We start from the raw sequence: 19,726 nt of genomic DNA on the forward strand, positions 1-19,726 counted from the left end.
CCCCAATACTTATCAATTTTTGTGATGAAAACATTTGAAATTTACTATCTTAGCAATTTTGAAATATACACTGCAGTGTTATTAACTATAGTCACCATACTATGCAATAGATCTCAAAAAACCTTACTCCTCCTCTCTAACTGAAACCTTGTACTCTTTGACAAACATCTCCACATTTCCCTCACCTCCAGCTTCTGGTATCCACCATTCTACTCTCTGCTTCTGACCACTGTTTTAGTTTCCACATAGAAGTGAGAACATGCAGTATTTGTCTTTCTGTGCCTGGCTTATTTCATTTAATATAATGTCCTCTAGGCTTATCCACGGTGTTATAAAAGCCAGTCCTTCCTTCTTTTCTTAAGGCTGAATAGTATTCCATTGTGTATATATGCCACATTTTCTTTATCCATTCACCGATTGTTAGACACTCAGGTGGATGCTACAGCTTGACTACTGTGAATAATGCCACAATAAATATGAGAGTGCAGATATCCTTTCACTATGGGTCAATATTTTTAATGAATCTTCCCATATAATGATATCTTGGGCAGCCCTAGCAGTTTGTGCACCTCCCCTAAACCCCCAGGAAATGCAGAGCTCAATCCTGCTGATCTGCATCTCATGTCTGAAAAGATGATGCCACTGAATGATATTCTGACTGGATGTCACCATCCAGCACTTTTTTTTTTTTTTTTTTTTTTTGGCACAAGTTTCTACTTGAAGTTGGAAGAAACTCCGCCTGCAGACTGACTTGTTAGATTACATTGGAAAAGTACCCCACATTTTACAGAGTTTGGTATCTAAGAATTGTTCAAAGTGAGATAGCATTTCCATGCCATGTATTTCAAAGCCCTGAGGATCTCAGCAGGCAGATGGCCATCTGGGTCACTAGCCACTGCTGACAATGGGGATGCCCTCATCTAGGCTCTCTCTGTGACATGTCAAATGATTTCCATCAAAATAGGATACTGCCTTCTCAGATGTCCTCATTTTTAACAAGGAAAGCTTATGACACACACAATGAAAAGAACACTTAAAGTCATAAATATTTTATACATATTTGTTTCAATAGAGCAAGTTGATTGTAGAGAAGCTGCTAGGCTAGTGCCCAAATGTTCCTGAGATAGTTCAATAAAGCCTCTTTACAAGCCTGTTATTGCCTTTCAAAGGATGTAAGGTCTCAACATTCCTAATTAATACCACAGAATGTGTCCAAAGGGAATAGGAAGAAACTACCACAAAAATACTGAAATAGATAACAAATAATTTTGAATAAACCTTCTATTTATATAACACAGAAGTAGTTGAGCATTAGCTGCTAAATATAATAGTATTACTATTTGGGTAATGATGTTGAGAGCTTAGGCATGATCTAAATTGCTGTAAATAGGAGAGAGTGTATGACACACAAAGGTAAGAAATAAAGGCTGTATGAACAAAGCACTGGGTTAGTTACAGCCAAATATGAAGACTTATGTGACTTGAGCAAATGGCTTACCTCTCTGTGCCTCAGTTTTTTAATCTGTAATATGAGTATAATGATGGCACTTCCCTTGTAGTGCTGGTGTGAATATTAAACGGAAAAAAAATATTTAAAGTACTTAAAAGGGGGCTTGACATATAGTAAGCCCTCAATACATGTAAGTTTTTAACTAAAGTTAAGCCTCAAAGTTTTACTGCCAAGGAAAAAGCAGTGACAGAACTATTTAAAGAACCCAGGTATATTAAGGAGAAATTTTCAGTCTGGTGTTCTCTGACAATTAACAGATCCTCATCTCCCACTTTAACCTCGAGAATCAGACATTCATACTTTGTTTCAAACAATAGCTAATTAGATTTTAATAACAAATGAGGTTCAGAAAAGGATGGACAGAGGAAGAGGCTGTGTCAGAGTAGAGAGGCACCCAGGGTATGCAAATTATAACATGCCCCCTTAGCACACCTACACAATGCTTTGGATCAAGAGAAAGACATTTTTCATGACACTTGCAATTACAATCTAACATGAAGCAGGATGGTATATGAAGTTCCATATGTACATTCTAAACATGGCACAGTTCTATTTGTACTGCCACCATGGAAAAATGATACATTTTTTTCAAATAAAAACTGGAAATAAAAGAAAAAGATATCAGAGAAAGATCTACTTCTTCTACTCTGTTAGACATGCTGTCAAAGTCTTGGGCTGTAAGATGTTAAATGCTTAAAATAAGTGATCTACTATTAACAGGGCTACCTAAAATACAGACAGTCACATAAACATTTCATACTTACACTGATAGGTGTCGTATGTTTTTATGTCTAAATGAGACAGCTTTCAAATCTCAAAACAAAAAATCTGTTACCATCAATGATACGGGCTAAAAAGTTTATAAAGTAAAAATATATATAAGAGATAAGTATGAATTCTACATAAAAAGTAATTACATCTAAAAATCACTTGAAAATGCTCTTTATATAATCATGTGCATAGTTTCTCACCTCAGTACTCTGATTGCACTTCAGTCCTCTGAAACTTACCTGTGTGCCACAGAATCAATCTTTGTTCCTGTAAAATATAAAATATCATGTTTTTTGAAATCATTCTTAACCTTTGCTATGGGAAAATAATATCAATGTAAATTCAAATCACTTGAAATTTTATATTTATATGAAAACTAATAACTTTGAGAAAAAGCCTAATTATTCTAAAACTTTACCCAGAATTTTAAATAATTTCAAAATTTAAATATATTTCATTTTCTGATATTCATGGGCATGTTTTATCACCATTATTTATTGATGCTAAGCAACAAACAGATTTTTCTTCGAGTTGTTTCAACTTAAAGAGAGTAACTATATCTGGAAGTATTGATATATTAGATTGAAAAAGTTTAGCCAAAAAGAATGACATCAGCAAGATGACAAGAATAGGAAATCTGAGGCTTAATTTCCTTCTCTTCCTACCAGAAAGTTAAACTAGCAACTATCCATTGACTAGAATATGCTTTTGAAAGGTTCAATTTATTTTTTATTTAATTTTTATTTAATTTTATTTTTTATTTTTTATTCCTATGCAAGATATGGTATTTTCTACATAAAGTAATAAAACTGGTTCTATACTTTCATAACCCAAGCATATCCAATTCATGAGTCAATTACATTGAAATATTCAATGACTTTTAGCTATTATTAATACTTTGGTATGCAGCTATTGATAGAGCTGTAAGAAGGTCTGATGAAAAATACACTGATAACTTCTATTCTATTCTCACAACACAGAACACTTCTATGACCAAATGTGGTGGTAGAGGGGTTTTCCCACACAGCAAGCTATTCTCTAGTGGACACCAACTGGGTGTCCTATAGTTAATTGAGTTCACAGTATCTATCTGGAGATAGCATCCGAACCCACAGGTTAAGGACTCAGTCCCACAAGACTACCCTTCCCACTCACCCATTTCATGTACCAGTGCAAGTCCTAGCTTTTTACCTGTGCTCTGCTCTACTGGCTATAAATCAAGGTTCCCATGCACCCCCTCCTCCTGTTCAATACTTTGCTAGGATGGCTCACAGAATTCAGGAAAAAACTTCACTGGAAGGGTTTTGAGCATAGGAGCTTCTGTCCCAGTGGAGTTGGTGTGCACCCTCCTCCTGGCATGTGGCTATTTTCACCAACTGAGAAGCTCATCAAATTTCATGTTCAAGAGTTTTATGGCACTTAAGTTCCAGCACCTCTCACTTTCCTCAAGGTTAGTGGGTGAAACTGAAAGTTCAAACCCTCTAATCACTCAGTCTTTCTGGAGATCAACACTATCTTGAGACTATCTAGGGACCTTACCCTAAGTCACCTCATCATCATAAACTCAAGTGAGAGCAAAGAGCTTGTTATGAATAACAAAAGACACTGCTATCACTTAAGAAATTACAAGAATTCCAGAAGCTCTGTACGAAAACCAAATATTATAATGACAGATGCTCCCATCACCCTTATCATTTAGGAAATTATAAGGGATTTAGGAGCTCTGTGCTAGGAACCAGAGACTAAGACCAAAAATATGTATTCCTTATTACGTAGAAAAAAAAAATACAGAAATCCAGTTTCAAAAAAGCATTGTTCATCACTCCCTTAAAAGGTCAATGTTTATTTAAAATTTATTAAAGTTATGTACACATATGCAAGTAAATATTCACAATTCTTCTTTGTAACCCAGAAACAAATTCCCTCTGCTCTTTCACTTGCTGATACTGTTAGAAGAGGATCTCCAAAACAGTGCTATAGATGCTTGCCCCTCTTCCTAACACTCCCTTGCCAAAACTCTGCTAATCAAACCAGTTCCCAGTTCCCAAAGTAAATCTAAAAGTAACTCCCACCAAGGACCCATGTTTTTAGAGGAAAGTTTGTTGGGAACATGTCATTGCCAACCTTCACACAAGGGACATCAATATTCTGTCATGTTTATTTCAAATCAAGTATTTATTTAATGTGACCCTCAGGTAAGTGCAGAAATATGTGATTCTGTGCTGGATTTATTTTATCACCTTCAGTAAGACCCTGGTCAAGTGACTTTGTGTCTCAGGATTCTCTTCATTAAGATGAGTATTTGTGAAATACAGTATAAATAATTTAGTTTTGGATGTACAGTGCAGACCCTGGATGGATGGATGGATGGACGGACGGACAGACAGACAGATACACATATACACTAAGTAACACCATACCTTCTTTGCTCAGCAAGTAATGCTAGGTATAGATGATACAACAGAAAGAAAGCCAGGCAAACACAGCACCCTTCCTCTTTATCAAAGTACAGTCTAGTGATCATGAGTCTTGTGGATTACCCCAGTCAAATCCCAATGAACACATGATGTTAGAGCATTGTGTTCAGGTCTATAAAGTGTAGCTTATTAGAGGAATCTGATTATAAAGGAAAAAGCCCTTCCAATTAAGTTTGTTTTCTTATTTGGGAACAGATTTGTTCACAAAAATCTAGGAGAGAACTCAACTTTTACTGAATTATTTCAAAAATTTATTGAATAAAAATGCTCCAGTGTTCTATTTATCTTGATCTATACCAGGATAATCATATAACTGATGATTTTTCTAAATTCTATATTCTCATATAATGAATAAAGGAAAACACAGGTGAGTTGGTATCCAAAATCTATTTCAAAAAGTAACCTGCAGAGGATATGGCATGATCATTCATAAGACAGATTAAACCCAATTTCCAATTCCTTCTACATCTGTTATAATTCTGGAAATTATTTTATAAACATGAAATAGAAGGTACTACAAGACTCTGAAATTCTGAGTTATCCAGTATTCTATTATATCCCACATAATTTCAGTGTTAAAAGTGTTTTGGTAATATTACAAAACTTTAAGACTTAAGTGTTTTTTTTTTTTAAATTAACTATGTTTCCCAAATATACTGAGATTAAAAAAAAAAAACAGGGGTTTATTTATAGGATAATAGTGTATTTTTTTCACCATACTATTTCATTTACTGTCAAATTTGTGCAATTTTAAAAATGAAGTCACTTTATATTCTAATCTTTGAATGTGTATACACTAAATTTAATTAAATGAAAATTGTTAAACAACCATGACAACCTTTCCCCCAGCTATTCAGAATTATGAGTTAACTATACATTTTCAAAGGGCTTTTAAAATTATTCCTGTAAAGCAATTAATTCCAAATCACATTTTCCTGTTGGATATAAAGTGATTCTTTAAATATTTCTACTTGTAGTGCTAAAATTAATCCCATAAGCACCTGTGGAAAGCAGTCAAGTGTGTGAAATTTCAAAGTTCATAATCTTAGCATTAATCAGCACTTGGTTTTTTGCACTAGCATTAACTTAGGCAATTTGGAGTACTATCCTAAAATTATCATTATCATTTCCAGCATTGGGAGTAAATGATTTTTAGACACTACATAATTAGTATGAAAAATCAAAAATTGATGCATTATCAAACATAAATTATGTGCCAAATAAAACTACTATAATCTATCAATACAACTAGTTAAATATGATTGTCAGTGATCCCAAAATACTCAAAATACAATCATCATTATCTTCAGAAAATATCAGAGTACAATTTGGAATAAAATAAGAGAAATGTTAATGTATGTGTAACAGAACATCCAAACAATGTGACTAAATTTTTTCAATATTTAAATTTTTACACATTTTAAATAAAATTATGTAACTCACAATAATTTTACTATAAAGTTAATTGTTCTTTTTACCTAATCAAAGTAGTTTTACAACAAAAAGGTCTTTTTCAGACAAATGCCTAAAGCACATTCTTAATTAAAATGATTTTTAATTAGTTCAAAACTGAACTTAAAAAAATATTTAGGCAGAACTACTACAAATCAGGGAAAAGCATGTAGAAGGGTATGGGGAAATCCTAATATGTTTCCACTAATTCCATCCCTTATCTCCTACTCATTATGAGGGTATGTATTTTCACATCCCAGTAAAGATAATCTGTGCTATAATTAGTGATGTGCCCAGGCTGCCTCACTACAATGCTTCTTCCCATGACTGGTCAGAACAGAATATTAGAGAAAGCTCTAGTCTGGGCTGAAAGGCAAAACATTCATTCTCTGATACAAGAACTAATAATCAACCTGAGGATGATTCTTGCCCAAGAACCTCACTGATTTATAATAAAAATCAAATGAAAATATACACATAAACTATTTTTATAAACTTCCACCCACTATATGAATAAGTGTAATTATAATGATTGTCACCCATGCCCACAAACTTAGCCCAGTTCCAGATTCTAAACACCCATTTCCATACTCTGATAGAGACCACATAGTCTATCTGGAGGGAATCAACGGAACCTTAGCTAGGTAACTCAGGTGTCTTTAATGTTCTTTCTAAAACCAACCCACCTCCCATTGGAGTTGCTTTCTGCCTTACTTTCTCTTGCTGTCTTAGAAGATCTCACCTGAATATTATAGCTGATAGCTCAGAATCCCCTGATACTTCAATACCTCTCACATTGTGTCTGGCTATCTTACTGATCGTCATACTCTCTAGGTTTTTGGCTTAACATTAATAAATAGTTCAGTCATTTAGCTGATTTAGACTCAATGTAACAAATTCTTTTCTAAACACGATTATCTACAAATACAGCAAGCTGCCTTAAGAGTTCTGTATCATTTGAGATAGTCAAGACAAAGCTACATATTCATTGGCCATAATTACTGTAAAAGGCACTGCTGCTCTGTTTGAGAGATTAGACAAGATCACTGTAAGATAGTAATCACCAGCTTCACCACTGAACCACTCTGGTTCTCTGATGCTTCTGGAGTTACACTTCTGAAGACATCATTATGGTTCCTGACATCATTACATTTTAACAAACTAAAAAAACTACTCCTATAGAATCCAAAATAAATAGACTCTTATTTGAAAATTATTTGTGATTTCAGTTAAATGTACTCCAGAAACATAAATGATCTGTGTGTCTAGATGTTAAAACTATTACTGCACTAATATCTTCATTAAAGACAGCAATAATTAGACAGAGAAAATGATGTCATTAACTCTGAAAAGGAGGGTTCTTTAAAATCACATATGGTAAGTGATATGGTTTGACTGGGTCCCCACCCAAATCTTGAATGCCCAAGTATTGTAGAACGGTTCTGGTGGGAGGTAATTGAGTAATGGGGGCAGGTCTTTCCCATGGTGTTCTTGTGAAAGTAAATAAGTCTCATAAGATCTGATTGTGCTATGGGGGTGGGGGTTTCCCTGCGCAGGCTCTCTCTTTTTGCCTGCTGCCATTCATGTAAGATGTGACTTGCTCCTCCTTGCCTTCTGCCATGATTGGGAGGCTTCCCCAGTCACGTGAAACTGTAAATCCGTTAAACCCTTTTTCCTTATAAATCACCCAGTCTCAGGTGTGTCTAATACAATAAACCATGTCCCAAACCAAATGTCCATGAAGAATATGGTAGTTCTAATTATAATTTATGTTAGTATACTGTTTTCAATTTGAAACCAAAAGCTCTTTATACTGTGTCTATAAATCAATCTTATAAATTAAACTAAAACATGAATGGTGCAAAAGTTTGACAGTCACTTTATAATACTTGCAGGAAAAGTTTCTGTAGATTTGGTAAATAAATTGATTTTAACATTAAGTTCCTCCTTTTTCCTTTTATGATTGTTTTATAGTATTGTTTTATGTTTAGCTTCAGTTTTAGGAGAGAAAAATAAAACATCTTAGCATACCATATACAGTAACTTAAATTCTATGATACTATAGAAGATTACTGATTTTCCTAGCCTTTTTATCTTTCCATTTCTGTATGAAATAACAAAACCCACTGATATGGGTATTTGTGATCCACTATGCTAAAAAGCCCTGTCGTTTCTTGGTCTTTTTTATTTCATGACTGTTGTGAGCCAGATGGAAAATAGGATAAAGACATGAGAATTATTGGGCAGAACAATGGGTTTGAATTATAAAACTGAACAGTTAGGAGGGGCAGGGAAATAAGGAAAGAGAAGGCGGAATGGAGACAGGTAAAAATGCAGTGAGCATGTTCAGAAGACAGTTTGCCAGTGGAGTCACAACTTACCAAGAATCACTATAGACAATGTCAAGGGTTAACCCAATTTAAATTCAAGCATTTATCCTTTGTGTTACAAACAATTATACTCTTTTATTTATATTAAAATGTGCAAGTAAATTATTATTGGCTGTAGTCACCCTGTTGGGAAATTACATACTAGATGTTACTCATCGAAGCCTTGTTTTTAAAGTGAAAATCTCAGATGATTCTCCCCTGTGTTTTCTGATTCACTGTCCTGCACTCTGAATGGCCATCAACTCAGGAATAGAGATTATTGAGCCTCCAAGAACTACCTAATGGAGCAGTTATATAACTACCATTGGTAGTTATTCCAATAAGTTACTACTCATTTTGGTTTCCATTCCATTACAGTTTTTTGATATGATTATTTGAACCTAAAAGTGTAATGTAGTTTGGTTCCTAAGAGTTTATTAACAGAAGACAAGTTTTAACTTATGAACAATAGGTGCTGGGAATTAGTTTGTGTTACTTAAAAAATGTGAATTGAATTGTATCTCATTTAGAATGAGGGATTTGTGAAAGCCAAATATAGTCACATTATCTGTAAAAAGTGTGAATGGCTGAACAATTACTCAAGAAACATGATCCATAGTGGCAACAAATGTAACTGCTGTTCGTAAGACTTTGCTTTTCTATAAAGTGTTATGTGACCTGTCTTACATACAGTTTCTTTCCCCTTTTTTGCATTTATATATGCTCCCTAAAAATATAGATTATGTAAATTTCTCTAATTTCTTATTAGTTATAAATCTGAATTAGAACAAAAATAACAAGCGTTCCTGCTACTGAAGAAGTCAGACTTTTTTTTTTTTTTTTTTTTTTTTTTTGAGACAGAGTCTCGCTCTGCCGCCCAGGCTGGAGTGCAGTGGCGTGATCTTGGCTCACTGCAAGCTCCGCCTCCCGGGTTCATGCCATTCTCCTGCCTCAGCCTCCCGAGTAGCTGGGACTACAGGCGCCCGCCACCTCGCCCGGCTAGTTTTTTTGTATTTTTTAGTAGAGACGGGGTTTCACCGTGTCAGCCAGGATGGTCTCGATCTCCTGACCTCGTGATCCGCCCGTCTCGGCCTCCCAAAGTGCTGGGATTACAGGCTTGAGCCACCGCGCCCGGCCAGACTTATTTAAAAGTATGATTTTGGGGGCAAAGGTATAAATAAGGTGAATTTATTCTATATATTGCTGTACTATTTTATTTCAAATATAGTAATGCATAAAGTTTAAAATTAAATGTGCTTTCCATGTAGATTAATACTATCCATTTCATCTTTGTCAAGTAGAAGTAATTGGTTGGCTCAGTACAATCCAGTCCGACCGAGTAGCTCTGTTGTTTTTCAGAAATGGGAGAGATTGAAAGTTTAAAAAGCATTCATCATCAGGAGAATTTGTTTTAAAAGCTTCCAAGCTCCCAAACAGCCCGTAGATAAATTACCCACTATTCAGAGAAGGAGAGCACAATTAGTTTTACATTATGCTAAACCAATCAGCTCCGTAAGTGACTATGTTTGAGAAAAAAGCAATATGAATGTCATAGTTTGTCCTCTTTCTCCCAGGCTTTACAGCCAACAGTAAGCCTTTTCTCATACTAGCACTTTTATGGAAAGCTTTGTGAATATGTTTTGCCACTGTTTTTAGATAAGGAGAAATATATTCATGACTTGTAACCATATGGTTAATAATACCTGCTTCACAATGCAAAGTCAATGAGGTTTTTGTTTTATTCAAATGCTTTGAAGCTTTATGGTGAGAAGGAAGACTTCAATAAATTATTTTCAAACCTACCTTTCTTCCTCCAACAATTATTTTTATGTAATTATTTACAATTAAGAAGCAAAGGAAGGTGTAAGAAAATATTATACTGGGGATAATGAATTATGCACAAAAAATCTGCAGGTTGTTTTTTTCATCTTAACAAAGTAAATATTTACTAAACAGCCATTACCTCTTTTGACACATGCAGGATGGTGTAAGAATGTACCAAATTCATGTCAACTGCCATGACTTAACCTGGAGAAATACCATGACTAGTAAACTTTATATACACAGCTGCTGCAGTATTTTTCGCATTTTCCATTTATAATAAGAAAGTGATCAATGGAGGCCTTAGAGGAAAGAGTGCAATTGCAATCATATAAATAGCCTTATTTCCTTTTTGCACACAAGTGAATCTATCAAAATTCAAACATTGTATTACCTTATTTTCATATATCAGTGTTCACCTATGGGTTACTTGTATTTTATTTTTTAAGTTATTCATTCTCATATTGATAATTGATCATTGTTGATACGTGCATGCAGGTCATATACAAAACTTCCTTTACACCACACAAAAAGTAGTCTACTTATGTTGTATAATAAGTTCGAACCTTTGTGACTTGAGTACCAAATGGACTCTTCCCATGCACATAAACACAACCTGGAACTGCATGAGAAACACATTTGAATACAGCTTTCATTTTTCAAAATTCATATATATGTGATCAGTGTAGAGTATAAATTGGGTAAGGAGAAAGAGGGAGGAGAAAAGGAAAAAGGCAGTGAGGGAGAGAAACAGAGAAAGAGAATATATCAAAATACAGCATCAAAATGTACTTACGTCTTATTCATGAAAGTTTCTTTCCTAGGAATATAAGTTTTTAAATGTGTTTGACTATAGAAAAGACTATTAAGTGGGTATGTTTTATTTTTAGTTCAGTTTAATTTTTTTTCTTTTTTTCATGTTAGACAGGTAATGTTCCATCATAACAAGGTTTGAAGGAGGCACATCTCACATGTGAGTGTGAAAACTCAATCATCATGTTCACTGAGTCTCTTTCAACCAGTAGTCTTGGCCAGCATGAAATCTGGGAGGCTGCAAACTTCCAAAGAAATTCTCACCACCCATTTGCCATACTCAGTCTTTTTCATAATCTTTGTATCATGGACTTCAAATCTTTAGTAAATAAAGTCAAGTTACCTAATTCTCTGGCTACTTATAAAAGGCCAACATGTCCCATCCAGACTGATGCCTTGATTTGCATGTCTTTGACTCTTAAGACATATACAGATTTTCTGTCTAACCCCTAAGACCTTTGAAGTTGATGGGATAACAGTAAGTCTAATATTTTTATCTAAATATAAAGCCCTGGAACTTGATAGGATTCTAAGATAAATACATGATTTTCCCCACTGATAGAGTCTTGCATTATTTTATCTTCATATTCAATTTCAATCAGTTATTCAACCAATTGAATTTGGGCTCTTACATAATGCTTCAGACTCGTGGTTGCACCATGAAGTCTTTAGATGTTTCTGATTTTCTTTTGCAACCAAGATTGTGAAATGCAGATCAAAGACCTGTATTAGCTTTTTTTCCTATCCCAGATGCATAAGGCTTAGGACTGCACTGTTCAAAGGTAAGTATCCTATGGTCACTCTTGATAGGGGCAACAAAGATTCATGAGTAATTCAAATTTCTTTCCCTAGCCTAGAACTTTAAGTGGTTCCTACTTTGACTTGGACAAGAACTCAAGTTGAAAATAATTGCTGACCTCAGGCAGTAAATTAGCTGGATTTTTAAAAAATCGTAACATTCCATAAATGAAAACAATTATAGAATTGCCTAGAACAAAGGACCTAAGAACCTACCATCAAAATTATTTGTACTAAATATCTAATTCTTCCTTTATTCTTCTCCTGATTTAACCTTAAAATCTATCAGTATATGCATGCTATCAACAATGAAACACAAATCTCTGTATTTAAAAATTTTTTTTTATTTTCTCAGTTTCTACAGATAAAGTGATCTGAAATAACGCATGATGCCGCAAAGCAGAAGAGAAACTGTGACAACCCCCAGAAATGTGAAAGGAGGTTTCTTACTGGACAGCAGCATCTTTGGTTCAATTTATATAAAAACCCAAATAAATAAAATGGACAGTATTGCTCAATTTTAGAATTCCATTTCTTCTACGTTTTAAGCTGTACAATTGTCAGGTTTTTATGGTTTAAATTGTAAATGTGTTTTCCCCTTTGCTAATTATGTTTTTTTTTTTTGTCTTAAAATGTGAAAGGCATTTATGAATGGTAAGGGAGACACTATATACAAATGTATATTTGTAAAAGCTATTTTTATGATTAGCATGTTTCACTGTTGATCATATATAAAAGGTGATATTGCAATTCTGTATTTAAAGCTTATTTCCAACAATGTCATGTAAGAAAATATGCATCTTATGCTAGTTTTTATAATTTATTTTTAATTTATAGTTTAAAGTACTTGAGATCATAATGATAAAATACTTGAAAAAGTTATATTTCTGCCCTGTATAAGCACCCTTTTTATTAATAAAGAATGCAGATATTTCAGATGTGATATAATAGTTAAAGAACTGTTGGTTTGATCTGTGATTAAGTTGAGCATGCTCCGCTCTACAGAACTAAAATGATCCAATTATTACTTCAGTCTGGGTATGAGATTCCATGGACAGGTTTTAGTGTTCATACAAGTAAGAACTAAATTGCCAAGGAAAAGACTGTCTTGCCCTTGGATCCAAAAGTTTAAATTAGTGCATACTCATGTCATTTCACCTCCTGTTCCTAGGAACTCTCCATTCCCAAGCATTGCAAGTGTTTTCCAGATAATCTTAGCTGTTGTCTTGTGCTGTGGAAATGGAAGAAACCATCTTCACAGACTGTAGGAGAATTCAACATATAATTTCTTAATAAATACTGTTTCTTTTAAAACAAAGTTGGTGTGTATCTTTCCTTTGGGGTACATTTAGCTTTAATATTCAGTTTGAACTTTTTCAGTCACTGTGCTACCACAAAATCATCACCATAATGAAAGTAGCGTATTTTTACCAAAGCATGCATTATAGGTTCTACATGCCCACACCCTCTTGGGAGTGACCTGTATTCTGGAACATGATAATTTGCCATGTAAAAGAAAGCCAGATGGCCTTCAAACCTTGACAGAAGTCATACTCCAGTTTATATTTTAGGAAAGTATATTTTTCCTCCAAATACAGAATTTTAAGAAAATATTTCAGAATACTACTGAAGATGAAACTAGTTCATCGGGAGGTATTTATGTTCTGCCAGACTTAAAGTCTGTACCTAAACGACTACAAGTTCCTCATCAAAGAGCACAGAGACAACATCTACAAATGTCACCAAGGACACTTAGTAAGATTAAGCCCTTCTTTTTTCAAAGAAACTGAGGAGAGTCTAAAACCGCCTTGGTATGTGTTCCCTTAATTTTCTATTTAATTTCTTTAAGGTAATTTATCTTATTTCTCTTTTGAAGCCAAGCTTATGAAAAACGATGCCATTTTATCCAACAAGAGGTATTAAAAACCAAAATTCTGGAGAAAGAAAAAGAATTACAACTCTAATATTAAATAACATGAATACACTAAATTTTCCTACTTAAAGTCTGTAGAAAGTTGCACATAGAACCCAGGATCTGGATCAAGAATGTACTTCCTTTTCAAGGAACTGCAAAAACCATACCGTGGTGCACTGTTAACTATTTTTGATTACCAAAATAGTCATGGGAGAATTTGTGACCGCCAGATTAGATTCTTGAAACTGAAAATAACCTGCATATGGTTCTATCTAAAATCAGCAGGGTGGCTTCTTGGTTTGCACCATAGATGAATTTGCTAGGAATAATCTGATACTCCAGAGAGAAGTGTTGCAGGCACTGTGTATTAGAAAATTATGTATGTGAATATTTTTCCCAATTTGTCATTTGTCCTCATAGTGTTCAATAAATAGTGCGGCATTTATAATCCAGCATTATCATAAATTATTGAGAGTATCATATTTTCCCCAATGGACATTATTCTCAAAATAAGATAAATAATTAAAGTGTATAAAAATAATTCTTTGTTATTGGACTGGATTTTCTCCACATAGACCTTGAAATATAAAACCATGGAACTTTCTCTCTGTTACCAGTTCCTGGTTTAAGAATTTTTAATGACAAAGATGGAATAAAATATATATCAAATCAAAGTATAGGTGATTTAGGATTGTAATCCCTAAATGTTTGGTTTAACAACTTAAAAGAAAGCTTTCAAGGGCTGAGGAGGTGAATGTGAGCTTCTTCTAACTCCAAATAATGTCAGTCTCATAAAACAATGCTAAGGGAAAAACAAAAAGCACATTACTCACTACATTAAATTCAAGAAAAAATATGAAAAATTAGGCCCATTGCTTAAAGGTAGGTAAACTGGTGACTCATGGAAATGTGAAAAGGGAAAGCACCAATTTTGCTTTCATCTTCAACAAAAGAATAGTTATCAAAGCAGAAATTCACAACCAAGTGAATTAAAATAAAAATGAAGCAGAAGATAAGCCAAAAAGAAACTATTTAAAATTGTTAAGGGGTTAAAGGTTTAGAGAACAGGCCTGATGCAGTTGCTTACACCTGTAATCCCAGCACTTTGGGAGGCCGAGGCGGGTGGATCACGAGGTCAGGAGATCAAGACCATCCTGGCTAACACGGTGAAACCTGTCTCTACTAAAAATACAAACAAAAAAGAAAATTAGCCAGGCGTGGTGGCGAGTGCCTGGAGTCCCAGCTACTAGGGAGGCTGAGGCAGGAGAATAGCGTGAACCCAGGAGGCGGAGCTTGCAGTGAGCAGAGATCGCACCACTGCACTCCAACCTGGGTGACAGAGCGAGAATCTGTCTCAAAAAATAAAAATAAAAAAGTTAGTGAACAATAGCCGGGCGCAGTGGCTCATGCCTGTAATCCCAGCACTTTGGGAGGCCAAGGCAGGCGTGTCACTTGAGATCAGGAGTTCAAGACCAACCTGGCCAACATGGTGAAACCCCATCTCTACTAAAAATACAAAAATTAGCCAGGCATGGCAGCACATGCCTGTAATCTCAGCTACTTGGAAGGCTGAGACAGGAGAATCACTTGAACCCAAAAGGGCAGCGGTTGCAGTGAGCTGAGATGGCGCCATTGTACTCCAGCCTAGATGACAGAACGAGACACCGTCTCAAAAAAAAAAAAAAAAAAAAAAAAGGTTTAGAAAACAGAAGTTACAAATGCAAATACTTATAAAGCCCTGATAAGAAATATAAATAAAAGAAATAACCGAGAAGTAAGTTAGTAGACGTTAAATGCAGTTCTGTTGATGAGTAGATAACCATCTCTCAGTTTCGTCTGGGTACCTGAAATGAAGAAATTCTGAAGAAATGAAGACCTGGATTGACCAAGTTTTCTGATTTTTCCAGAGAAAATAGACCTCCAGAGTTTAAAATGAGATATTTCATTTTGTTTATTTTGCTCTATTCTAATGTGAATCCTGGTACGATTTATATCCAGGATTTACTAATTATAAGACTTAAAAAGAATAAATTCTTTGTAACGAGAAACAACAAAGTCAGGATTATCTCTGGTGAGAAACAGAGGAAAATAGAATCTGGGAAATAAAATAGGAGTATTCAACGACATTTGTAATAATCGATTTACTAGGAAAAATGTTTGAATCAGACATGGGAAAATGTTAAGATTTGATAAAACTATAGACTACGTTGATATTCATTATGTTTCCTCTATGTTGCTTTTTAGGGTTAAAATACTTCCTTATAATAAAAGTATGTGATTTATATCTCAAAGTTTCTATACATAGATAAGTTTCTATATATAGATCTATACATAGAAATACAAAGTTTTTCTATAAAAAGTTTCTACACATAAATCTATACATAGATATAGATGTACATATATTCATGATACAGAGATGTGGGTGATATAAAAAGTATAGATAAAAGTGGTAATTTGAAATAGACTGTGACTTTGTGTTCTACCTTTTCTAGAGATGTTCAAATTCCTAGGCAAGAATATAACCTAGAGAGAGATGCACTAATGTTCAAAGGCATTCTTACAGAGGAGGAAAGTGCACATGAATTTATTTTGTTGTTGTTGAAAAGGCTTCCTATCAGCACTGGAGATATCTGGAAACTCTAGAAATTTGAATATGAATCATGCAAGAATTTGGGGTACCTGAATATAAAAAATAGTTGCCATGTTTATGTGCTACTCGTATAAGGTTAAGCGCTTTGCCTTTTCTGTCTTTATACTCTGTACAAATGGTGCCTTGGACATAACAATTGATCCACATATGTTCACGGAATTAGATGAAACAGGGTTTTAGGTTATTACCATATTATAAAAATAACAAAAGCCATAATTTGTTCAGCAAGTACTATGTGCTGAGCACTGTGCTAATTACCTTATATACATTATCACTAATGCACAAAGGAAAATTGCATGGTAGGTATTGTTACCCCCAGTTTACAGGTAAAGAAAGCAGATAATTTGTTCACTCATCAATTCTTTATTGAGTACCAATTCTGCGCCAAGCACTGTTCCCAGCAATAGGGGTCCAGTTGTAAATAATAAAGACTGAAATGCCTCACTTTAAAAAGCTTGTACTCCTCTGGGGATGACATGCTAACAGGCCAATAAACAAGCACGTGTATAGTATTGCAGACGAAAATGATGATAAACACAAAGGGAAAAACAAAGCAGAGGAGGACAATGGGCTGATGAGGTTTTAAATGAGCGTTTCAAATGGGCCGGTCAGGGAAATTTCCTTGGTAAGGTGGCATTTGGACAAAGATGTGAAGCAGGGGAGAGGGTGAGCTATGTGACCATTTATGGAAAAAGTCTCCTGAACAGGGGACAGCAAGTAAATGCCCTGAAGCAGGAATATACTTGGTGTGTTTAGGAACAGCAAGCATGACAGTATGTTTGGATTGGAAAAAATGAGGGAAAGAAAAGAGATGAGACGAGAGAAGAGCTAGAATTCCAGATCACAGTGCCTTACAGATGAATCTGAGTGCATTGGCTTTTCTTTTGCATTGGATGGAAAAACAGGGGAAGGTTTTGAGCAGAATGATATGATCTCACATAAGGGTTAAAAGAACTATGTGGGCTGCTACATTGAGAAAAGACTAAAGAAATGGAAGGAACCCAGAAATCCCTATTTTGTAGGTTGAGAAACCACTACATGAGCATGGCCTGTGACTAGACTGGTCTAATCAGAGCAGAGAAGCATGTTCATTTACTCACCAAATATTTTTTGAGCCTTAACTCTATTCTATATGTGTATATAACAATGGGCATGCAATGGTGAATACAAACACATTTCCGTTCCTCAAAGTACCTGGTCTGGTCTAGTGAACAATTCTGAGACATAGCAGAATAAAGATGGAAAAAATAAAAACGTCTAAAATGATATTACAAGTTTAAAAGAACACTGGCTGCCAAAGTCTTGCTTTTTACAGCTCTGATGGAAATGGATAAACATTTTTTAAATTACCTTTGATCAGTTGACTGTAACAGAGCAGCATAGGTGCCCCAAAGTATAGCAGGCAAAGCTTACAAACTAGTTGTACATTGAAGAAAATATAGCTATTCACCCAAACACAAGGGAATGTTTTTCCACATTAGCCACGGTGATGGCACACATCTGCATACTCATCAGCTCCTCCCTTTAGATAGCCAAGATAATGCTTCAATTCTTAGAACACAAAATGGTAGCCAACTGCACAGAACAAATTTGATGACCCATCAGTCAGCCCTTCTTCAACTATAAGATCCTGGTTTTGTTCAAATATCAAACGGCCAGTGTATTAGTTCGTTTTCACACAGCTATAAAGAACTACCTGAGATTGGGTAATTTATTTTTAAAAAGGGGTTTAATTGACTCACCGTTCTGCATGACTGGGGAGGCCTAAGGAAACTTCGAATCCCGGAGGAAGGCAAAGGGGAAGCAAGGTACATCTTACGTGGTGGCAGGAGAGAGAGTGCTAGAGCAAGGGAGGAAGTGCCACACTTTAAATCCATCAACTCTCATGAGAACTCACTATCACAAAAACTGCGAGGGGAGAAATCCGCCCCCTGATCCAATCATCTCCTACCGGGCCCCTCCTCCAACACGTGGGTATTACAATTTGAGATGAGATTCAGGTGCCCACACAGAGCCAAACGATATCAGCCAGGTGCTTCTGAGACGGCTGGGTCCCTCCTTAACCCTGAGGCCTGGATTTTGAACTTAGATAAACCTAAGCCAATGATTCTCCACATCTGTGTTTTGCTACACAATAATTAAGAACTTCTAGAAATACAGAAAACCATAGGCCACTTTCAGATATTCTGATTTAATTGGTTGGTTGTTATAGGGGTTTTTGGTTTGTTTTGTTTTTATTTTTTTAAGTTGCCCAGGTAGTTTACGTGCAGACTGTGTTGAGAACCGCCGACCTAAGCGAATTATGGAAATTTATTCCTCTTACAAGTGGTTAATTTAGAAATGAGTATGTAACGCAATTCTTTACAAGATATGAGGATTTACCCTCTGGGGAGCTCCTCAGAAAGGTGTCCTCGCTGGTGAAGGAAACACGGTTGAGGGTCGGGTTCTATTCTGCTTGTAAAAAAAAAAAAAAAAAGCCGTGTTGTGAGGATTTGAGGCCTGGAGCTCCAACACCTGTCTTCTAATGATGAGGAGAGTAGCCTGAATATTGAAGGTGGCAGAGGGAAAAGATGAAAATATCTAGGTCTTCATAATGCCTTCCATCCACTAAATAAGCCCTGAAGTCACTCTACCTCTAGACTTAAATGAGTTAATAAATATATATATATATATATATTTGAATGATAAGCATATTTTTTTTTTCCGAGACAGAGTCTTGCTCTGTCGCCCACGCTGGAGTGCAGTGGCACGATCTTGTCTCACTGCAAGCTCCTCCTCCCGGGTTCACGCCATTCTCCTGCCTCAGCCTTATGAGTAACTGGGACCACAGGCGCCTGCAACCACACCCGGCTAATTTGTTATATTTTTAGCAGAAACGGGGTTTCACCGTGTTAGCCAGGATGGTCTCAGTCTTCTGACCTCGTGATCCACCCGCCTCGGCCTCCCAAAGTGCTGGGATTATAGGCGTGAGCCACCGTGCCCGGCCTCAGATAACTTTTATATTGGAGTTGTATTTTCTGTTATTGCAGCTGAAAAAAATTCTACATAATTCTTATAGTTACCTAAGGGAAAAGAAGTTAATTAGAAGTAGCGCATGCTTGATAAGATAGTTAGGGGGGTTTGTTTTGTTTTGTTTGGGGGAGTTTTTTT

General features: G+C 35.4%; 1 protein-coding gene and 1 pseudogene across 22 annotated transcripts in view; one reads left to right on the top strand and one right to left on the bottom strand.

Annotated features, from left to right (window-relative positions):
* Nucleotides 1–13,329, top strand: part of RALYL (RALY RNA binding protein like) — a 757,987-nt gene extending 744,658 nt beyond the window's left edge. For all 22 annotated transcript variants that reach the window (XM_025395091.1, XM_025395093.1, XM_025395085.1 and 19 more), the window contains one exon: nt 12,367–13,329. In XM_025395091.1, coding sequence (XP_025250876.1) covers nt 12,367–12,384 — 18 coding nt within the window. In that variant the 3' untranslated portion in view covers nt 12,385–13,329. The remainder of the gene's footprint in view (nt 1–12,366) is intronic.
* On the bottom strand, nt 11,319–11,411 carry LOC112630905 (annotated as a pseudogene).
* Nucleotides 13,330–19,726: the final 6,397 nt, after the last annotated feature.

The sequence above is a fragment of the Theropithecus gelada genome, chromosome 8 (genome assembly GCF_003255815.1).
Source record: "Theropithecus gelada isolate Dixy chromosome 8, Tgel_1.0, whole genome shotgun sequence".
Taxonomy (NCBI): Eukaryota; Metazoa; Chordata; class Mammalia; order Primates; family Cercopithecidae; genus Theropithecus; species Theropithecus gelada.